Source organism: Cucurbita pepo, chromosome 15 (genome assembly GCF_057944985.1).
Source record: "Cucurbita pepo subsp. pepo isolate OVF chromosome 15, ASM5794498v1, whole genome shotgun sequence".
NCBI classification, from domain to species: Eukaryota; Viridiplantae; Streptophyta; class Magnoliopsida; order Cucurbitales; family Cucurbitaceae; genus Cucurbita; species Cucurbita pepo.
The window spans coordinates 12,066,238-12,084,904 of record NC_141812.1 but is presented as its reverse complement, the minus strand read 5'-3'; the positions used below and the strand labels follow the sequence as shown (position 1 = coordinate 12,084,904).

At 38.8% G+C, this 18,667-nt stretch overlaps 3 protein-coding genes, 1 long non-coding RNA gene and 1 pseudogene across 6 annotated transcripts; 2 read left to right on the top strand and 3 right to left on the bottom strand.

Moving 5' to 3' along the window:
- Nucleotides 1-9: 9 nt before the first annotated feature.
- LOC111811128 (uncharacterized) lies at nt 10-924 on the bottom strand. Its single transcript, XM_023697869.2, has one exon. It carries the CDS (start codon nt 771-773, stop codon nt 165-167), a length of 609 nt encoding a protein of 202 aa, XP_023553637.2. The 5' UTR covers nt 774-924; the 3' UTR covers nt 10-164.
- LOC111811127 (GDSL esterase/lipase At5g03980-like) lies at nt 886-3,281 on the bottom strand. Its single transcript, XM_023697868.2, has 5 exons — nt 2,924-3,281; nt 2,641-2,856; nt 2,413-2,561; nt 1,500-1,773; nt 886-1,417 (listed from the first exon to the last, which is right to left on the bottom strand). Exons 1-5 carry the CDS (start codon nt 3,189-3,191, stop codon nt 1,125-1,127), a joined length of 1,200 nt encoding a protein of 399 aa, XP_023553636.2. The 5' UTR covers nt 3,192-3,281; the 3' UTR covers nt 886-1,124.
- Nucleotides 3,282-4,054: 773 nt separating this feature from the next.
- LOC111811347 (uncharacterized) lies at nt 4,055-12,462 on the bottom strand. 3 transcript variants are annotated; one of them, XR_015411893.1, is made up of 4 exons: nt 12,070-12,462; nt 11,715-11,806; nt 8,318-11,499; nt 4,055-4,762 (listed from the first exon to the last, which is right to left on the bottom strand). It is a non-coding gene; the product is annotated as an uncharacterized LOC111811347 (long non-coding RNA). The 3 variants fall into 3 exon arrangements; XR_002817529.2 differs by having other exon boundaries at nt 4,055-4,829; nt 8,318-11,806; XR_002817528.2 differs by having other exon boundaries at nt 8,318-11,806.
- Nucleotides 10,688-10,758, top strand: LOC147789359 (U6 spliceosomal RNA; annotated as a pseudogene).
- A 2,504-nt stretch (nt 12,463-14,966) lies between the features above and the next one.
- On the top strand, nt 14,967-16,507 carry LOC111776500 (uncharacterized). Its single transcript, XM_023655961.2, has 4 exons — nt 14,967-15,422; nt 15,541-15,678; nt 15,828-15,989; nt 16,169-16,507. The coding sequence occupies exons 1-4, from the start codon at nt 15,018-15,020 to the stop codon at nt 16,238-16,240; spliced, it is 777 nt and encodes a 258-aa protein (XP_023511729.2). The 5' UTR covers nt 14,967-15,017; the 3' UTR covers nt 16,241-16,507.
- The last annotated feature ends 2,160 nt before the right edge of the window (nt 16,508-18,667 follow it).

Below are 18,667 nucleotides of genomic sequence, written 5' to 3'. Positions count from 1 at the left end.
AAAGAACCATTTTTGGGAAGAACTTTAAATTGTTATCCATATGATACCACCAAAGCAACAAGATAGTGCAGAACAGAGTGTGATCTGCAGTGAAACAAACAAGATCCACCAAGATCGAAATCCATGGCATCATCAAAATCATCAATTTTGTAGAAACCCCTCTACTAGTTACACAGAACAACCCTAATAATCCCAAGAAACATACAGGAAACAGAGAAGAAAAACAGAGTAATGAAATCCCTTGAAGACCATTTTCTGACAGCCTTAGCTTCAACCCTCAGGCTCTTCGCCCTCCTCAGCGCATCCACCTCCTTCAACAAATCAAACTCAACCCCTTTCCTCTTCAACTCATCAACACACTTCCCCAGCAAATTCCTGTCTTCTTTTTCCCTTTCCAGCAGTTTCTCCAAGTGGGCCTCAAGATCGGTCTTGTATCTCACGGCCCAAATGATACCCAGAGAGAACAACAGAGAACAAAGCGACGGAATCCAGGATCTGTTGCAGGCTACTCCATGGAAATCCTTCGTCGAGGCATTGAAGAGGAGGAGCACGGCGGTGGAGTGGAAGATGAAGAAGAAAATGTGAAGCATAGTGATTTCTTTTCTCACAGAGTCGATTTGGGTTTCTTTCAGAGAGATTCTTCCGAAGATTAGTTCCTCTTCCTTGAGCCACTGCTTGAGAAGAAGTTTGTGGGTTGGGGTTTCGGCAATTTGGTGAAGTGGGTGTGAAGGCTTCGGTTCCATGACTGATAAAGCTTTGTTATTATCATCCATGGAAATTAAAAGTCGCAAAACAGAGAGAAGTGCAAAATAGAAAGAAGAGAAGGATAGAAGAATGTAGTGAAGAGAAGATCGGAGGCTTTTCAAAGGAGGCTCTCTTCTCTGATTTCTTTTTTTTCAAATAATTGTAACGGTCGGATCTGGAAAAGCGTTGCGTTGAAGTACGGGTTTGGTTTTGGTTAGAAGCCCCCCAATCCCCATGGCCCTTTCCATTCAACAATGGGCACGTGCTCCACTACGCAGCCCTCACAACGGGTAATAGAATAAATTGAATATGGGTCCATATGGGTCCATATGGGTCCATCTCACTCTCACTAAGCAACCCTCCTACAAACTAAAAAAGAATTAAAAAGCAAAGCTAAAGTAATGAAACAAATTCAAGGTATGCAATAAAGCCGTGGAAGTATGTTGAGAATGAGCCAATATGTCATAAGTCTGTAAGCATTTTATGTTGAGAATGAGCCAATATGTCATAAGTCTGTAAGCATTTTGCGTCAAATGAAATCCATCCCAACTGATTCGCTCTCCAGGATTACCACAAACCGGCACTCCAGGAGCTCCACACATTTGCATCAGGTTGAACTCATAATCACCATCCATTCCACAACAAGGCTTATGCAGGGACGTTTCATCAAAGCCTGTTAATGTATATTCTATCAGATAAGTAAACGTTTTGAGAAGAGAACATCAGCAGCATATAGTGCAACAAAGGAGGCTTACCGAGAGAGGAAGCTTCTCGTAGAACCCACAAGAGTGCATTATAGTAATCACCATACACGATATTCACATTTGGGTTCTCTTTTCTCAAGGATTTGATAGCTTCATTCAGATGGGTGTTGTGATAGATTGCTAAGTTGTTCAAATCCTTCAAACAGTGAAGCTCATCATAAGCAGTGGCATCGTCGGTTTGAAATCCAGCGAGATAGATTGGTAGGCAGCCTATTGGAAAGTTACCCGGCACAATAACTTGAAAAGCACCGTAATTTATGACTCTCTGCAGTTACAAACGAAAAGAAAAGGAGATACTCATAGAAAGTGTTTCACGATAGTTGGGAGAGGAGTCGATCCTGAGTTTATAAGTAAGAAATATTATCGAGTCCTCTTTCAAAAACCAAAAGCAAAGTTATATTCAAGGTGGACAATATCATATAATTACGGAGATATGTGATTCCTAATATAGTATCAGAGTCATGTCTTTAACTTAATCATGTCAATAGAATCCTCAAGTGTCTAACAAAGAAGTTATGAGCCTCAAAGATGTAGTCAAAAGTGACTCAAGTGTCGAACAAAGGGTGTACTTCAAAGGTTCTAGAGGAGGAGTCGAGTCTCAATTAAGGGAGAGGTTGTTCAAGGGCTCCATAGGGCTCAAGGGAGGATCTATGGTGTACTTTGTTCGAGGGGAGATTTATTGAGGATTGTTGGGGAGAGTAGTTCCCCATTGGCTAATTGAGGGGAAAACCATGAATTTTTATAAGGAATACTATCTATTGGCACGAGGACCTATCCAGGAAACCGAAACCAAAACCAAAAACAAAGTCACTAGAGTTTATGATCTAAATAGGCAATACAATACCATTACATATATCCGTGATTCCTAATTGAAAGGTTAAAAGAAATGAATCAAACCACATACCTCGACTGCCTCCTTTATAATTTGAACAACTTCAGGAACCATATTTCTAACTTCTTCTATAGTCTTGCCTTGGAACAGCGCATAGTTGTAATCATTCCCTCCAATCTCACCAACAAAGAACAAAGCATTCTTCAATTTCTTGGTACAATCTGTAAAACAGAGATCGCAATAAGTAAAGTAATTCAGAGAGTTTGTAAGTAATGAGAAAGAGGAAGTATATATAAATACCATTCTCTTTGAAGAGACAAGTAATTTTGAAATGAGTAGACATCCAATCAAGCTGTTTAGACAAAGACGAGTTGGTGACGCGAGAAGAGATTCTCTTTTGAGCAAGAACTTCCGAAGGCAAAGCCGTAGAGCCAGCCACTGCGAAATTCACCCCGTGAGTCATTGGTGCATCCTTGTCCAAATAAGGGTTTATCAAAGGAAGTCCAGCGGCAATAGCTGTAAGTAAACGAAATTAGCTTAAAACCCCATGTAAAGCAGAGAGGAAGGGTTTAAAGTTGGGTACCAAATTGATCGATGATTAGCAAGCCATTAGAACAGCGGCCAGTGGGGTTGTTGAAGAAGGATTCCCCGTAAGGGAGACGGGAAAAAGGGGTGGCGGGATTTTCTCGGATGAGGTTTCCGGTGTCTGAAATAGAGTCGCCCAGTTGGTAGATAGCGTCGAACATGCAGGTGGCCTCCGGCGGATGATCGGCAGCATTGTAAGGTGAATGAAGAAGAAGAAGAAGAAAGAAAGAAGAAAGGAGGAGAGGCAAATTAGGGAGAAACGCCATTGTTAAGAAGTATGACAGCAGAGCAGAGAGGCGCAATGGTTTTTGTAAGACTGATCATCATCTTGTATTTGATTTGATAAAAATCTCTTTGACTTGAAGATATTAAATCAAACCCAACTATCTAAGTTGGATTTAAGAAGATTTGTTTGGTTTAAATCCCAATTAAGATAGTAACTAAATTAATAAATCCTATCCATAAATGAGTTGTGAAGATTTTTTTAGAGTAAAATTTATGAGATATTTCTACTAAATTCATGCCCATGTTGATTTATGGAATAGAAATCAAGCAATTAGAACAAGTTAGATGAGTAAAAGTACTCGAGGGATAGCATTGCACCATAGTTGCTAAACTAAAAAATAATAGTAATAGGCATTAGGATCGCACAACTCAAACACACCCGAAGAACAAGAGAAATAGAACACAAAGAGAAATGTATGTGGTAACACCGAGATCGTAAACTCTATATATTGATGACTTTTGGTACGTATGATTGTGCAAAATACAACTATTATCATTCACCTTAGGTAACCATGTGTATGAAACTTGCATGTTTCTTTAGTTAGAAGCTATATTCTTTCCATTCATTTTGATCTCGTAACTATCTAATGTAGAGAGATCTCACGATGGGTCATACTCAAGAAGTATCATCTACTCATCTATAACAGTTTAAGTCTACCGCTAGTAGATATTGTCTACTTTGACCTGTTACATAATAGATTCAACCTCACAGTTTTAAATTCAACCTCACAGTTTTAAAACGCCTCTACTAGAAAAAGGTTTCCACACCCTTATAAGAAATGTTTCGTTTATCTTTCTAACCGATGTGAGATTTCACAATCCAATAATCAAGAACCATAAAAGATAAAAGAAACCTTGCTGTACTCATATTCATCTTATGTAAACAGTAATATACACAATCCAATCATGACACTCAAAAGGAGAAAATTCCAGGAAAAAAAAAAAGAAAAAAGGAAACTAAAAGAAGTTTGGCCGACTTTATATGTATTTGCAAGAGAAGCTAACAAACAGAAGCATTGTAGTTGAGGCTGTAGTAGTGAAGGGATTGATCGTGAGAGGCTTCAAACTGGAAAAACACACAATTTTGAACCTCATCCTTGCAAATCAGAGCTCCAAGCGTCTCCAAATGTCGCATATTATCCGCGAGTATGATGAGATTAAAAGCTACAAGGAGCACCAAGAATACAAAATAAGCAACCTTCGAAGCATTGAAAAATATGTAATATGCAACCAATGACAACAACTGCATGGCCCTTAGCTGCCTTTTTCTTCTCTTCGATCCTTCTGTTTCAAACTTTGTTAAATATGGAAAGCTTTAAAACTGCCACACAAACAATGTTCAACATATATATGCCAAAGCCAAAGCCAAGAGGGTTGATGCAATTATTGGTGGAGTTATTTCTGTTCACAACTCAATATAGGCAGCAGGTAGCAGTTGGTGAAATTGGTCTTAAATGAGAAGTCGACTAGTACGCACACGTTTCTCATATTACATGTTCTTCGTGTATCATCTAACTGTTAGGAGAGCTGTCTGTGTATATACTTCGGCCACCTGTCAAAACATCATTTTTCTTACAAATATTTATGAGTTCAGCCCTGATTCAATGATAATTAAGTACCTGAGGAAATAATCTTTGGGTTAATCATAAATTTTATTATGTGAATGCAGGCTTAATGATAATCAACCCAACTTACGAGACTTTTAGGTTCAAGTAATAAACTATATGACATAACAGGCATGCTTTTTTTCAAATGCAGGGAGGGGGAAAGCATTTGCTAAAGATCACGTATTTGTTTAGAATGCTGTCAGTTAGTATCTAATTAAATCTCCGTTAGGAGTTAGATCTAGTTTTTTTATTTGATTTAGTTTTGATTTTATTAGATTTTATTTTGATTTGTTTACTCGTTTGTTACCAGATTTTCTGCAGATTTTTAGGTAGATTTTCTGAATATCTTTTGTTATATCTGTATAAATATGGAGCATTCTTGCTCTTCATAATTCAATCTTCTCATCAATTATTCAATAAATCCCTCTTTCACTAACAATTGGTATCAGAGCTATCTTCTTAAGGGATCTGTGAGATCAAAATGGGAGGAGAATCCAGTTTTTCCGCTGTTGCACCACCGGTTTTCGATGGAGACAATTATCAAATGTGGGCAGTTCGTATGGAGACTTATTTGGAGGCCTTGGATCTTTGGGAAGCAATAGAAGAGGATTACGAGGTCCCTCCGCTTCCAGCAAATCCTACTGTAGCACAAATCAAATTACAGAAGGAAAAGAAGACAAGGAAATCAAAGGCAAAAGCTTGCCTATTTGCCGCTGTATCACAAATGATGTTCATGCGAATAATGTCCCTAAAAACAGCAAAGGAAATCTGGGATTATCTCAAGGCCGAATATGAAGGAGATGAGAGGATTCGTGGAATGAAAGCCCTAAATTTGATTAGGGATTTCGAGTTGCAGAAGATGAAGGAGTCAGAGTCAGTGAAAGAGTACTCTGACAGACTTCTCAGCATTGCCAACAAGGTGAGATTGCTTGGTTCTGTTTTAAATGATTCAAGGATCGTTGAAAAGCTGCTAGTCACTGTTCCAGAGAAGTTTGAAGCCACCATTACTACTCTTGGAGAACACCAAAGACTTGTCAAAGATTTCTCTTACAGAGCTCTTGAATGCTTTACAAGCACAAGAGCAAAGGAGGTCTATGAGGCAAGAAGGGGTGATTGAAGGTGTCTTACGTGTTAAGCATCAAGACAGCAGCAGGTATAAAAACAATAAAAATTTCAAAAATCAATTGACGTATGGAGATTCATCTGCCAATTATCAGAAGACAAAAGGAGGAGGTTTCAAAAAATTCTATCCACCTTGCTGCCATTGTGAGAAGAAAGGTCATCCACCATACAAGTGTTGGAGAAGACCTGACGCCTTCTGCTCCAAATGCAATCAACTTGGACATGAAGCTGTGAGGATCAAATGTGTATGGTCACTTCTTCCTCAAGCAAAGAATCAAGCGAGAGCTGGTTGATTGAAAGTGGGTGCACAAATCACATGACATATGACAAGGAGTCTTTTGAGAAATTAATAGACACCGAAGAAGATAAGAGAGTGAGGATTGGCAATGGTGAACACTTGGAAGTCAAGGGTAAAGGCACAGTAGCTATAACAAGCTATGAAGGTACAAAATTTATTCCAGATGTTTTATTTGTGCCTAAAATTGATCAAAATATCTTAAGTGTTGGTCAGTTACTTGATAAAGGCTATAAAGTGTTGTTTGAGAATAAGCAGTGCTTGATCAAAGATGCTAGTGGCAAAGACTTGTTCCATGTCAAAATGGAAGGAAAAAGCTTTGCTCTAAATCCGACGGCCTTTATATCCAGAGTTAGTGCCACTGAGATTTGGCACAAAAGACTTAGACACTTTCATCATCGAGGTTTGCTTCAGATCCAATCAAAGAAGCTGGTAGAAGAACTCACTGACATTGATGAGGACATGCCTCCTTGCCGTACTTGTAATTTTGGGAAGCAACATAGGCAACCCTTTCCTAAACAGGCATGGAGAGGCTCGAAAAAGCTGCAACTGGTTCATACTGATTTTTGTGGTCCTCAGCGAACACCATCATTAAATGGTAATCTTTATTACATTGCTTTTATTAATGAACTAACAAGAATGTGTTGGATATTCTTGCTAAAGCAAAAGTCAGAAGTTGCGGGTGTATTTTGGACATTCAAAGCCAAAGTTGAGAATGAAGGTGCATGCTTGATTCAGACTATAAGATCAGATAATAGCAAGGAGTACACTTCAGAAACTTTTAACAGGTTTTATGAAGAGGCTGGAATTGAACATCAATTGACAACACCATACACTCCTCAACAGAATGGCGTCAGTGAAAGGAGGAATAGATTCATAATGGAGATGACGAGATGCATGCTTCATGAGAAGGATCTTCCAAAACGTTTTTGGGGAAAAGCAGCAAACACTATTACGTGCTTGCAAAATCGAATTTCAACAAAAGCTGTGAAGGACCTGACACTATTTGAAGTTTGGTATGGTTACAAACCTTCTTTAAAGTTCCTTAGAGTATTGGGGTGTCTTTGCTTCACTTACATTCCACAGGTCAAGTTTGATAAGCTTGACAAAAAGGCAGAAGCTGGCATTTTTGTTGGGTATAGCATTATATCAAAAGCTTACAGAGTTTTTCAACCACACATTAGTTGTGTTATTGTGAGCCGAGATGTTCATTTTACTGGAAATGAGCAATGGAATTGGGAAGAACTGATGAAGGTGAATCAGATTTCTAATGCACCAAACAATTTAATCTTTGGTAGCATGTTAGAAGAGTCTAAAGATGAACGACAAGATGCTTTGGTTGATGATGCACCTGTCCAAGGAGGAGCTTTCAGTGATCGAGAAAAACAAAATCTGAGAGTTGGTTGATCGACCTCTAAACAGAAAAATAATTGAAGCAAGATGGGTGTTCAGAAAAAAGCTTGGAGTTCACAGCATCTAAACAAGGAGGAGTGCTAAAGATCACGTATTTGTTTAGAATGCTGTCAGTTAGTATCTAATTAAATCTCCGTTAGGAGTTAGATCTAGTTTTTTTATTTGATTTAGTTTTGATTTTATTAGATTTTATTTTGATTTGTTTACTCGTTTGTTACCAGATTTTCTGCAGATTTTTAGGTAGATTTTCTGAATATCTTTTGTTATATCTGTATAAATATGGAGCATAATCCCTCTTTCACTAACAGCATTAATAAATACTAATCAATCAAAGAGTTGGCAGGAGAAAGCTCAATTCACCAACTTTGATGTGACAATTCAACCATTTAAAATGGTAGCAAGTTGGGTGAAATTAAAATATTTGAAAAGGTAGAATCTAGATTAGACAAGGACATGAACTTATATACTGGATGTCTTCATCTCATTTATATGTAATTTCAGAAGTATTTTCAAATTTCTGGTATTTGGGTGTGGTAAATACTAGAAAAATAAACCATGGATAGAAATTACACATTTCATTTATGTATGGCAATGCTTCATGTTCTAGCAGACTCGACATATTTTACTTGACGGATGGTAAAGTAAGAAGAATACAGAGGCGCGTACGTACCAAGGACAAGTCTTGCACTGCCTGCATTGTTTCCTCTCTAACATTGAGGCAAGTGTGCCAGCTTTAAGGTCGAAAAAGCACATTCTGAAAACACCGATAAGGTCGGGTTCGCCACGACCTTTGTCGGGTGCTAGAGCAAGCATGCCAGTCTCTTGCAAGCAAACATGACAAACTTTGGCTTCTTCTGCCAAAGATAATCAATTTAAGATGATGTTGAAGAAGTGTAAAGAAACACTTCCATTTACGGTGGCCTACTGATTCGAACAATAATGCTTCAATTGATGAACGGTAAGTAGTGATGAAGCTGAACATTCGACAAGTGAGTGGTGGAAACAAAACGAAATAAGAGCGGTCTTATTTAATTACATGTTCTTCTTCATCTATCAAACGGGTGTCAAAGGTCTATGTAACAACTCAAGCCCACCGCTAGCCGATATTGTCTTCTATGGGCTTTCCCTTCTGGACTTCCTCTCAAAGTTTTTAAAACGCATCTGTTAGGGAGAGGTTTCCACACCCTTATAAAGAATGCTTCGTTCTCCTATCTAATCGATGTTAGATCACACAATCCACTCCCCTTCGGGACCTCCTCGCTAGCACTCATTCCTCTCTCCAATCTATGTGGAATAAGAAAAATATAATATAAAGACACTAAAGCCATGACGGCACAATTGGAAACGGAATAACAAAGCAACAAACACTCATTAGTTTTAAGCCTGGCTTTCGCCCATAAAAACAACACCATCTTTTTCCTACGACTTTAATTGGAAATCCAATATGATTCTCTCTATAGACCTGTAAGAGAAAAGTTTCTTCTTCATTTATCATTTATATGAATCGGAACGCTGAACAACCTTTTTCAGATATTTAACAACTGTTTGAAAAGGACCAATTGTGGATTCTAGCTCTAGCCTAAATGGCTGTATTTTTCTGATGACCCCTACAGTGGTGATGTTCGTAATTTTTGACTTTATGATTTGGAACTTCTAAAATTGATTACCTATTTATTTAGAGTGCTTTGTAGCTTCTCCCTCTACCACCACCAATGAAGGCAGCATTCCTATATGTAGCTTTGCCTACTTTGATTCCTTGCTCACTATTACCAATTAATGACATCAATCTCACACTAAAGATTTCGGATCAAATTCCTCTTTGATCACAGCATTGTTAGGTTCCAACTTCCAATGAATCTACAAGATCAAGTGGCATTGTACCGTAGAAGGCCACCATGAAGTGACTTCAGCCATTTTGACATTCCATCTACTGGAGTTAGTTTAACAGTCATCTACAACTCTTTCAATCTAAATAGCTCATCCCCTATCTTTCATCTCTGCTTTTTACCGTCCAAATTTCTTTGTCCATATCATCTGTACTTCTCCTTCTACCATTTTCCTACCTTTTCGCTTCATGCCTACTATCATCAATCAGAGCATTGTCCATCTTCCATAAATAAAAAAAGATCATAAGACATGTCTTTTTAACAATGGCAGTGTTAAAAAACAATGAACACTTCATTTTTTTAACAATTCCCCCAAAGTTTCACAGATTTAAACTTCTCCCAATAAGAACAACTCCCAAAACAATTGCATCTTCAGGACCCCATACTTCTGAATAAACTTCTATTAATGAGTTAGATACCATCCTTTCCTTTAAAACATTAAAAGAGCAATGGTGAAATCTCAGATTAGTTGGAGAGGGAAACGAAGCATTCCTTATAAGAGTGTGGAAACCTCTCCCTAGCAGACGCGTTTAAAAACTGTGAGACTGACGGAGATACGTAATGGGCCAAAGCGGACAATATCTGCTAGCAGTGAGATTGAATTGTTACAAATGGTATCAGAGCCAGACACCGGACGGTGTGCCAGTGAGAACGCTAGGCTCCCAAGAGGGTGGATTGTGAGATCCCACATTGGTTGGAGAGTTGAACGAAGCATTTGTTATAAAGGTGTGGAAACCTCTCACTGGTAGACCAAAAAAGACAATATCTGTTGGCGGTGGCCTCAGGCTGTTATTGTCCACAATGATATGATATTGTCCACTTTGAACATAAGTTCTCGTGGTTTTACTTTTTGTTCCCCAAAAGGCCTCATGCCAATAGAGATGTACTCCTTACTTCTAAACCCATGATCATCCTCTTAATTAGCCAATGTGGGACTCCCTCCCAACAATCCTCCTCTCGAACAAAGTACACCATATACCCTCCCTTGAGGCCTATGGAGCCCTTGAATAGCCTCCCTTTAATCGAGGCTCGACTCCTTCTCTAGAGCCCTTGAACAAAGTACACCCTTTATTAGACACTTGAGTTCGAGGCTCACAACTTCTTTGTTCGACACTTGAGATTCAATTGACATGGCTAAGTTAAGGGTATGGCTCTGATACAGAGAAGATTAGCATGGCCCCTACACAAGGATGACACACACAAATCAAGGACGCTGAGCCCCCAAGGGGAGTGGATTGTGAGATCCCACGTCGGATTGGAGAGGGGAATGAAACATTTCTTATAAGAGTGTGAAAACCTCAAAACATTTCTTATAAGGGTGTGGAAACCTCTCCTTAACATACGCGTTTTAAAACCTTGAGGGGAAACCCAAGAGATAAAGCCCGAAGAGGACAATATCTGTTAGTGGTGGGATTGGATTGTTACAAATGGTATCTGAGCCAGACACCAGACACCAGACGCCAGGTGATGTGCCAGCGAGGATGCTAGGCTCCCAAGGGGGTGGATTGTGAGATCCCAAATCAGTTGGAGAGAGAAACAAAGCATTCCTTATAAGGGTGTGGAAGTCTCTCCCTAGCATACGCATTTTAACACTGGAAAGCTGGCGGCGATACGCAAAGAGCCAAAGCGGACAATATCTGCTAGCGTTGGACTTTAGCTGCTATTAAAACGCGTATGCTAGGGATTTGAAGCCTGCTTAGGAGTCCATAGGTATTTGAACCAGAGTATCCTGCTCATAGGTATTTGAACCAGAGTATCCGCTAAAAAAGCAGAATATTTTGTGGAAGAAGGGAAAATCCGATGAATTACTTTCTCAGTGTCTTTATACCTTCTGAAATATATAGATTACCACAAATAATACCTACCTCATCTTTTGGTTTTCCTTCGGGGGGAAGAACCTGGAATTAGCTCAGCTAACTGGGGCGGATCATCAAATGGATCATCCAGTATAACACTACACTTGATTCTGTTCAAATTGAGACAATTTTAACAAGAAACAAAACTTACATTTTACAAAAATAAGCTATCATCCATCGAATCCAAACAGTGTAATACCAGTTTCAACCAGTCTCTAACATCAGAATGATAGCATGACATGCCGTCAAGTTCAAAATTGATTATTCCGAGCCAGAACATTAATTGAGCGTGTAAGATCAGAATCTCGTGAAAGAAAGCACTCACTTATAGATTGAGTCGCCACCAGTCCCAGTGTCAGCGGGGTCACCAGTCTGAGAAGTAAAGTCCTTCTGTATAATGTGTTGTAGAATTTAACTCTGCATCAGCCAGGTGAAAAATGACATGGAATTAAAACTAGGACATGGAAACCATCAAGCTGAATTCTTCACATCAAGTAAACAAATTAGCCGCGAAAATGAACATTTCCGCATGGTACATAGAAATTACGAAAACTATTGCTGCTCGTTGATGAAAGCGGATTAAGGAAAGAGTTGGAAAAACAGACGGTACGCGTACTCTGAACCAAATTCAGGCAGCAAAACTAATAGTTAGAACAGAGAAAATGAAAGAACTGACTCACTACAGATCTTCAAGAAATTCTTGGAGGTCAAGGGGCACATGTCGGTGTGTAGGTCGATCACAATGTCCCCCGGACTTGTTACAATAAGTACGGACATTGCTTCCGCTCTCTGTCTTCTTTCTCCGCAAATTGGGGTGTGCTTTGTGGCAATTACATGCGCCTGTTCGTTGAGCTACTTGTTTGATGCTTTGAGTTCAAAGCTCAAACTCGAAGCCAACTGAACTCCCTTGAAGTTGGAGCTGTCGGAAAAAGAAGAGATACCAAAGAGAGAAACGGTGAGAAAAGGCGGCAGTCTCGGGTGGCCGGCACGAGCAACTGAGATCGAAGTGTATCATCGCCATGGCCGTATTCTCAAGTATATTCTAAGGGGGCAGATGTATCATAAGGATCATATCAATAATCTCAAGCCACGTGTTTTGGCAGTTCATTGTGGGGCTTGGCCCGTTTCTATGTCATGGGCCTAAGATTTTGGAGTATTGGGCCGCTCAAATACTCCAGTCTCTAGGCCCTTCGTCTAGTTATGATCCGGGCCGGCCCTTGAATTTTAGTTTCTATGATTATTCCATTTTTAAAATATATATATTATATATATTTCACCCATATTTGTTGGAAGCCTAACCTTTATGAGTTAAATTGGACTTACTAAATACATTGAAGTCTAAAGAGCAACGGCTGGTATTCGTTGGTATTCGTTCCTCCCTTCGAGGCCCAACAACATCGCTGACACTCGTTTCTCTCTCTCATTGATGTGGGAACTCACAATTCACCCCAGTTCAAGACCCAACGTCTTCACTGGCACTTGTTCTTCTCTTCAACTGATGTGGGGTCTCACGATAACATAAACAACATTGAATTCTATATGACTAACACCACATCAGTGCGTAGGTTTTAGTATTTTGCTACTCACCTCGTCTTGTCTAAATGAATTATTAAAAACTTTAATAAAATTATAGATATATTTGGGGAAAAAATGTCACAATTGTGAAAAGTAGATTGAAAGGGAGACATATATAGCAACATTATTGTCACATATGACCCACCAAATGTATGATTTCCATTATTTTGTAAAAATTGGAAAGAAGGTTGAAAATGAAAGGAAAAAGTGGAAAGAAGCATGTTTAGAGTATGAACTAGAGAGAGTAAAGTACCATTTGAACCGAACTTAAAATGTCCTTCAAAAAAACAAGGAATTTCCAAAGGACCAAACCCCGTCCCTACACATCCACACAAACCCAAGAGCATATTTGCATGCTCAAACTAGTGGCCAACAACAACAAAAATGCTATCTTTTCATCTTATGCCCTAAAATATATGTATATTACATTCATTCCCACCCAATATCCACCGTTAATTACTCCTCCATCTCACCCACATTCTGCCCTTGTCCCTGGTTTTTTGGGTACAAAGCTTCCATTTTTCTCACTTGCATTATATTTATGTTGGTAACCAAGGCATTAATTGATGATCATTTTGGTCATTGAGTCTTGGATTCGTACCTATCCAAGTGGGGAGCGTAGTAAGGCCCACATGCAGAGAGTTCTTAGGGTATTATTAAATCGATGATGGGTACCTGATGCCAACTTCAGCCCTACAAAATCTTCTGCTCACTCTCGTTTTTTTTTTTTTTTTTTTTTTTTTTTTTTTTTTTTTTTTTTTTTTTGTCACAAAAGGCATCCCTCAAACTATACTTTATAGACAGCCGACAGGAAAAGAATTCAAAGCATGGGAATCACTTTATTATAAGATAACAAAACAGTTGCCCAAAAATCTCCCACATTTCTGAATAGTAATTTTAAAAAACTTGTTCTTGTTCTTGAAATTTGGCTAATGATTCAAACGTTTCGTTAAAAAAATATATGAAAATCATCCTCACGCAATTTAAGAGGTCACAAGCATAGATTTCAAAAATTAAAAAATGAAATCGTTATCAAACAATACCTTAATTTATGTATAGAACCCTAATTAGGAGTTTGAGAGGATATATGTTGTACTTCACATGTTGATGCCAAATCTTTGAGGCCCATGTGAGCATAGATTCCTCTTTTCTTTCTCTCTCTCTCTCACACAAGCTTCCATTTTTCAACCTTTCTCACCCTTGTTATTTTAAAAATAATCAACTTCAAAATGGGTTGAAAGTACAAATATATATATATATATATATATATATATTTCTAACTTCCCGTGTAATAATAATGTTATGTCCCACATTGGTTGGGAGGAGAACAAACCACTATTTATAAGAGTGTGGAAACCTTCTTCTAGCAGACACGTTTTAAAACTTTAAGGGGAAGTCCGAAAGGAAAAGTCTAAAGAGGACAATATCTGCTAGCGGTGGATCTAGGGCGTGAGAAGAACTGAGTGTCAACGAGGACGTTGGGTCCTAAAAGGGAGTGGATTGTAAGACCCCACATCAATTGAAGAGGGGAACTATACCCTTTTATAAGGGTGTGTGTGAAAACCTCTCCCTAACCTATGCATTTTAAAACTTCTATGAAGACAACATCGACTAGTAGTGAATTTGGATTGTGTACTTCAGTTCATCTTCTCACCCGTGCAGGAGATGGGTAGGAGAGTAATGTGAGTGGGCATAATCACCAAACCACACATGCTTAAGCGTTTACAGCTTAAGAAAGAAGACAAAAAAAAAAAAACAGAAAGTAAAAGAAAAAAACAGAGTGACAGTTTAGTTAGTTTTTTTAGTGAGGTTTTGGAGGGTGTCCGGAAGCTAATTATGTCGGTATTGACCAACAAGCCAGTAGTAGACCTCCGGCTAGCTGCCCTGGGCGCCCCACCCATGAACAACTTGCTTAAACCCGATTCCACTGCCCCACACACATATAATATATAATATATATACATATATCCACATATCCATATGTAAAAGCAAAAATCCAAGCCACAAAGCCCCACTTTTCTTCCCCATTTTTTTCAACCAAATCAAAACCCATATGGCTTCCATTCCTCAATTCTACTCTGACTATACACCAACGGGCGCAGCAATGTTTCCTAATGATCTCTATGATCTGCCTCCTCCTACAACGCCGTCGACTGCGGGCACTCCTGGCGGCCCATTCTGGGGCGAAGAAACCTTAGTTCCTTTGTTCCACGAGTTTGGCCTTCTTCACCCTCCTTCTCTTTCCCCATCATCCCAATATTGTTGTGATGATAAACCACCGCCACCCCTGTCCTCCGCCATTGATCCCACCTCCTTTCCTCAACTTAATATCCCCTCCATTAATGGAGGACGTCAAAACTCTTGCCTTGATCATCATTTCCATGAATTTCAGGACGATTGCTTTGGATTGGTGCCTGAGATGAAGCCACTTCACAAACCACTCCCTCCCCATAATTGGGTATGTCCACCCATCTCTTTCTTTTGAAGGATACAGATTGAAGAGAAAATTTTAAATTTTGATTTTATAATGTGATATTTATTTACATCCTTGGATATGGGTGAACTTAATGATATAGGAAATCCAAAGCAATGAAGTTCCTGTGGCTGAGGACTCAAACATGAAGGTTGGCCGCTACTCTGAAGAAGTAAGAAAACAAAGGATTCTGCGCTACTTGAAGAAAAGAAACCAAAGAAATTTCACCAAAACCATAAAGGTATCCATGTTAAAATCAGCTTATGTGTACCAATGGAGATCTATTTTTTACTTATAAACCCAGGATCAACCCCCTTGAATAGTCGATGTGGGACTTCTCTCCTAATAATTCTAAACAATATTGATATATCATTCGTTCATGTAAAACAGTATGCATGTCGGAAAACGTTAGCCGACAGAAGGATTCGAGTCCGAGGGAGATTTGCAAGGAACAACGAAGCATGTGATCAAGAACCTAATCCAGCAAAGAATGATACTTGTATTCTTCACATGGACAATGAATTAGTATACAACCATGAGTTGGGTGTCCAGGTATAAAAGAAAGATTCGAAATGCTTCTTTGTTCCAAAAGCTTTCTCTCCCAAGTTTTTCTCTTGCTTCGACATATTTTGATTTTGATTGTGGGTCAAATCCAATACGAAAACCCCTTCAACCCACATCCCATTATGCTTCTAATTCAATTATGATAAAATATTCTATCATTTTTGCAGATGAAAAAGGATGAGGAGGAATGGGAACAAGAAATGAGGAGCCTGATGTATTTACCATATATCAATAGTTGAAGAGATGGAATTGATGAGAAGATCAAAAGGGTCGGCAAAACCAGGAAATTAGATTAATTAATTGAAGTATATCGTCCTAGGATTTTGAAGCATAGGAGACCAACAGAAGGAATCTGATTCCTTTTGGTTGAGCATTTTGTGGTGTACTTTGATCCAATGATTCAATCAAACAGTGAGCGATTGGGAATATATGGTTTAAAAAGGTGGCTGTCGTTTGTAGTTGATGGGATCGGATGCTATTGGTTTCTTCATGATCATCGCTAAATTATTATTCTCATTTTGTACTCCTCCTCTTCAAACAATTCGAACATAGCTTAGCTAAAGACAAGTGTTTAGGTACAAATGGGTGTTCTTTTAGTCGTAAAAAAGCACTGAGAGACTAGAAAGTGAACTCAATCGAAAGGGGGTGATGGGTTATAAGGGTTGGTGGTGTGTGTGTGGGGGAATAATGGGGTTTATGTTTGATACCCTACCTATCATCTCTGACCTAAAACAAAATCTGAAAGCAAATAGTGTTGAAAGGTCAGTCCCCTCTCCCCTCCAGTGCTGGTTAGGCCCATACATATACATTCTAAACAAGTTGACACTCTCACCACCCACATACACTCACTGCAGCAATCTCATTATTACTACTGAATTGTATTTATATTCAGCACCAACATCAATACACTGTTGCATATGAGGTTGGGCCCCAAATGGTTTTGTGTTTGATTGGTTTTATGAAAATAAACTTAGTGCCTGATGCTGCTGCTGATACATGATCTTTCTCAATGAGATTCCACATCGATTAGAGAGGTGAACAAAACATTCCTTATAAACGTGTGGAAACTTCTCCTCAATAGATACGTTTTAAAACTGTGAGGCTGATGACGATACGTAATGGGCCAAAACAGACAATATCTACTAACAGTGAACTTAGACTGTTACAAATGGTATCAGAGTCAGACACCGAGTGGTGTGCCAACGAGGACTCTAAGCCCTCAAGGAGGGTGGATTGTGAGATCCCATATCGATTGAAGAAAGGAACAAAGCATGACGGCGATACGTAACTGACTAAAGATAACAATATCTACTAGCGCTGGGATTAGGCTGTTACACATACTATTACCCCTAGGCTTAGTACTTAGATCAAGATGTGAAATTTGGATTCAAAATGGCACGTAAACATTCTTTAATATACAACACGTGATAACATGCTTTTGTCCATATTTGTTGTATACTTTTCTTTACAAAAGTTCTTCAAAAGTTACCTCACATAGACTTTCTTCAAGTCAAATATGTTTAACTTGACTATCCATTTTTTTCAAGCTTCACATGAACCCATCCAATTTACCTCACTCGACTTTTTCTTTTAGGTTTCCACTCAAAACTTTTTAAAACGCGTCCGGATAGGGAGAGGTTTCCACACCTTTATACAGAATGCTTCATTCTCCTCCCAAATTAGATGAATTTAGACGTAGAGTTTTCATAATCTAAAAACTACAACAAAAAGTAAGAGGCATAATGAAAAATGGGCCAAAACAAAGCAAAGCTAGCAAGACCCTAAGGATGGGGATGCGCCCACATTGATATTGATATTGGGTAAAGGAGGAAGAAGAATGATTTTGCTGAAGAAAATTGGGCCATTTTCACAGAAGCTTGCACGCAGCGCCCCAATATCACTACTTTTGAGTAAACTAAATAGAGTAGAAGTGATACCAAAATCTTTGTAGAGGGCCCACCATGGAAGCAATTAATTATTTGAGGATGAGTTGGATCCCTTGAAACTCAAAAAATAAATAAGTATGATCAACAATAATAAAAGGATAAATGGAGAAAACACGTAGTGATTCATAAAAAAAAATGCGGGTTTTTGAGAGATCCCACGTCCATTAGAGAGAGAATTGACATGTTCCCCAAACAAGGATTCTCCAACCCTTGACATGTTCTTGTGGCTTGGCTTCTTTGACTTTTTATAATAATACCTTACATCATGAATCTAATAGCTTTTATAGGTATAATAACCCTACTATTTGGAGCTACTTTAGCTCTTGCTCAAAAAGATATTAAGAGAAGTTTAGCCTATTCTACAATGTCTCAATTGGGTTATATGATGTTAGTTTTCGGTATAGGGTCTTATCGAGCTGCTTTATGTCATTTGATTACTCGAGGACAATGATCCTCAAAGGGGGTGCACACGGGACGATGTGCCAGCGAGGACACTAGACCTCGAAGGGGCAGATTGTGAAATCCTTTGTCGATTGGAAAGAGGAACGAGTGTCAGTTAAGGACAATGTGCTCTAAAGGGGGTAGATTGTAAGATCCCACATCGATGATTGAAGAGGTGAATGAAACATTCTTGTAAATCTTTTCCTAGTCGACACATTTCAAAATCTTCAAAAACTCACGTCGGGTATTATTAAATCGAAACCAGATGGGTGGCCCGTT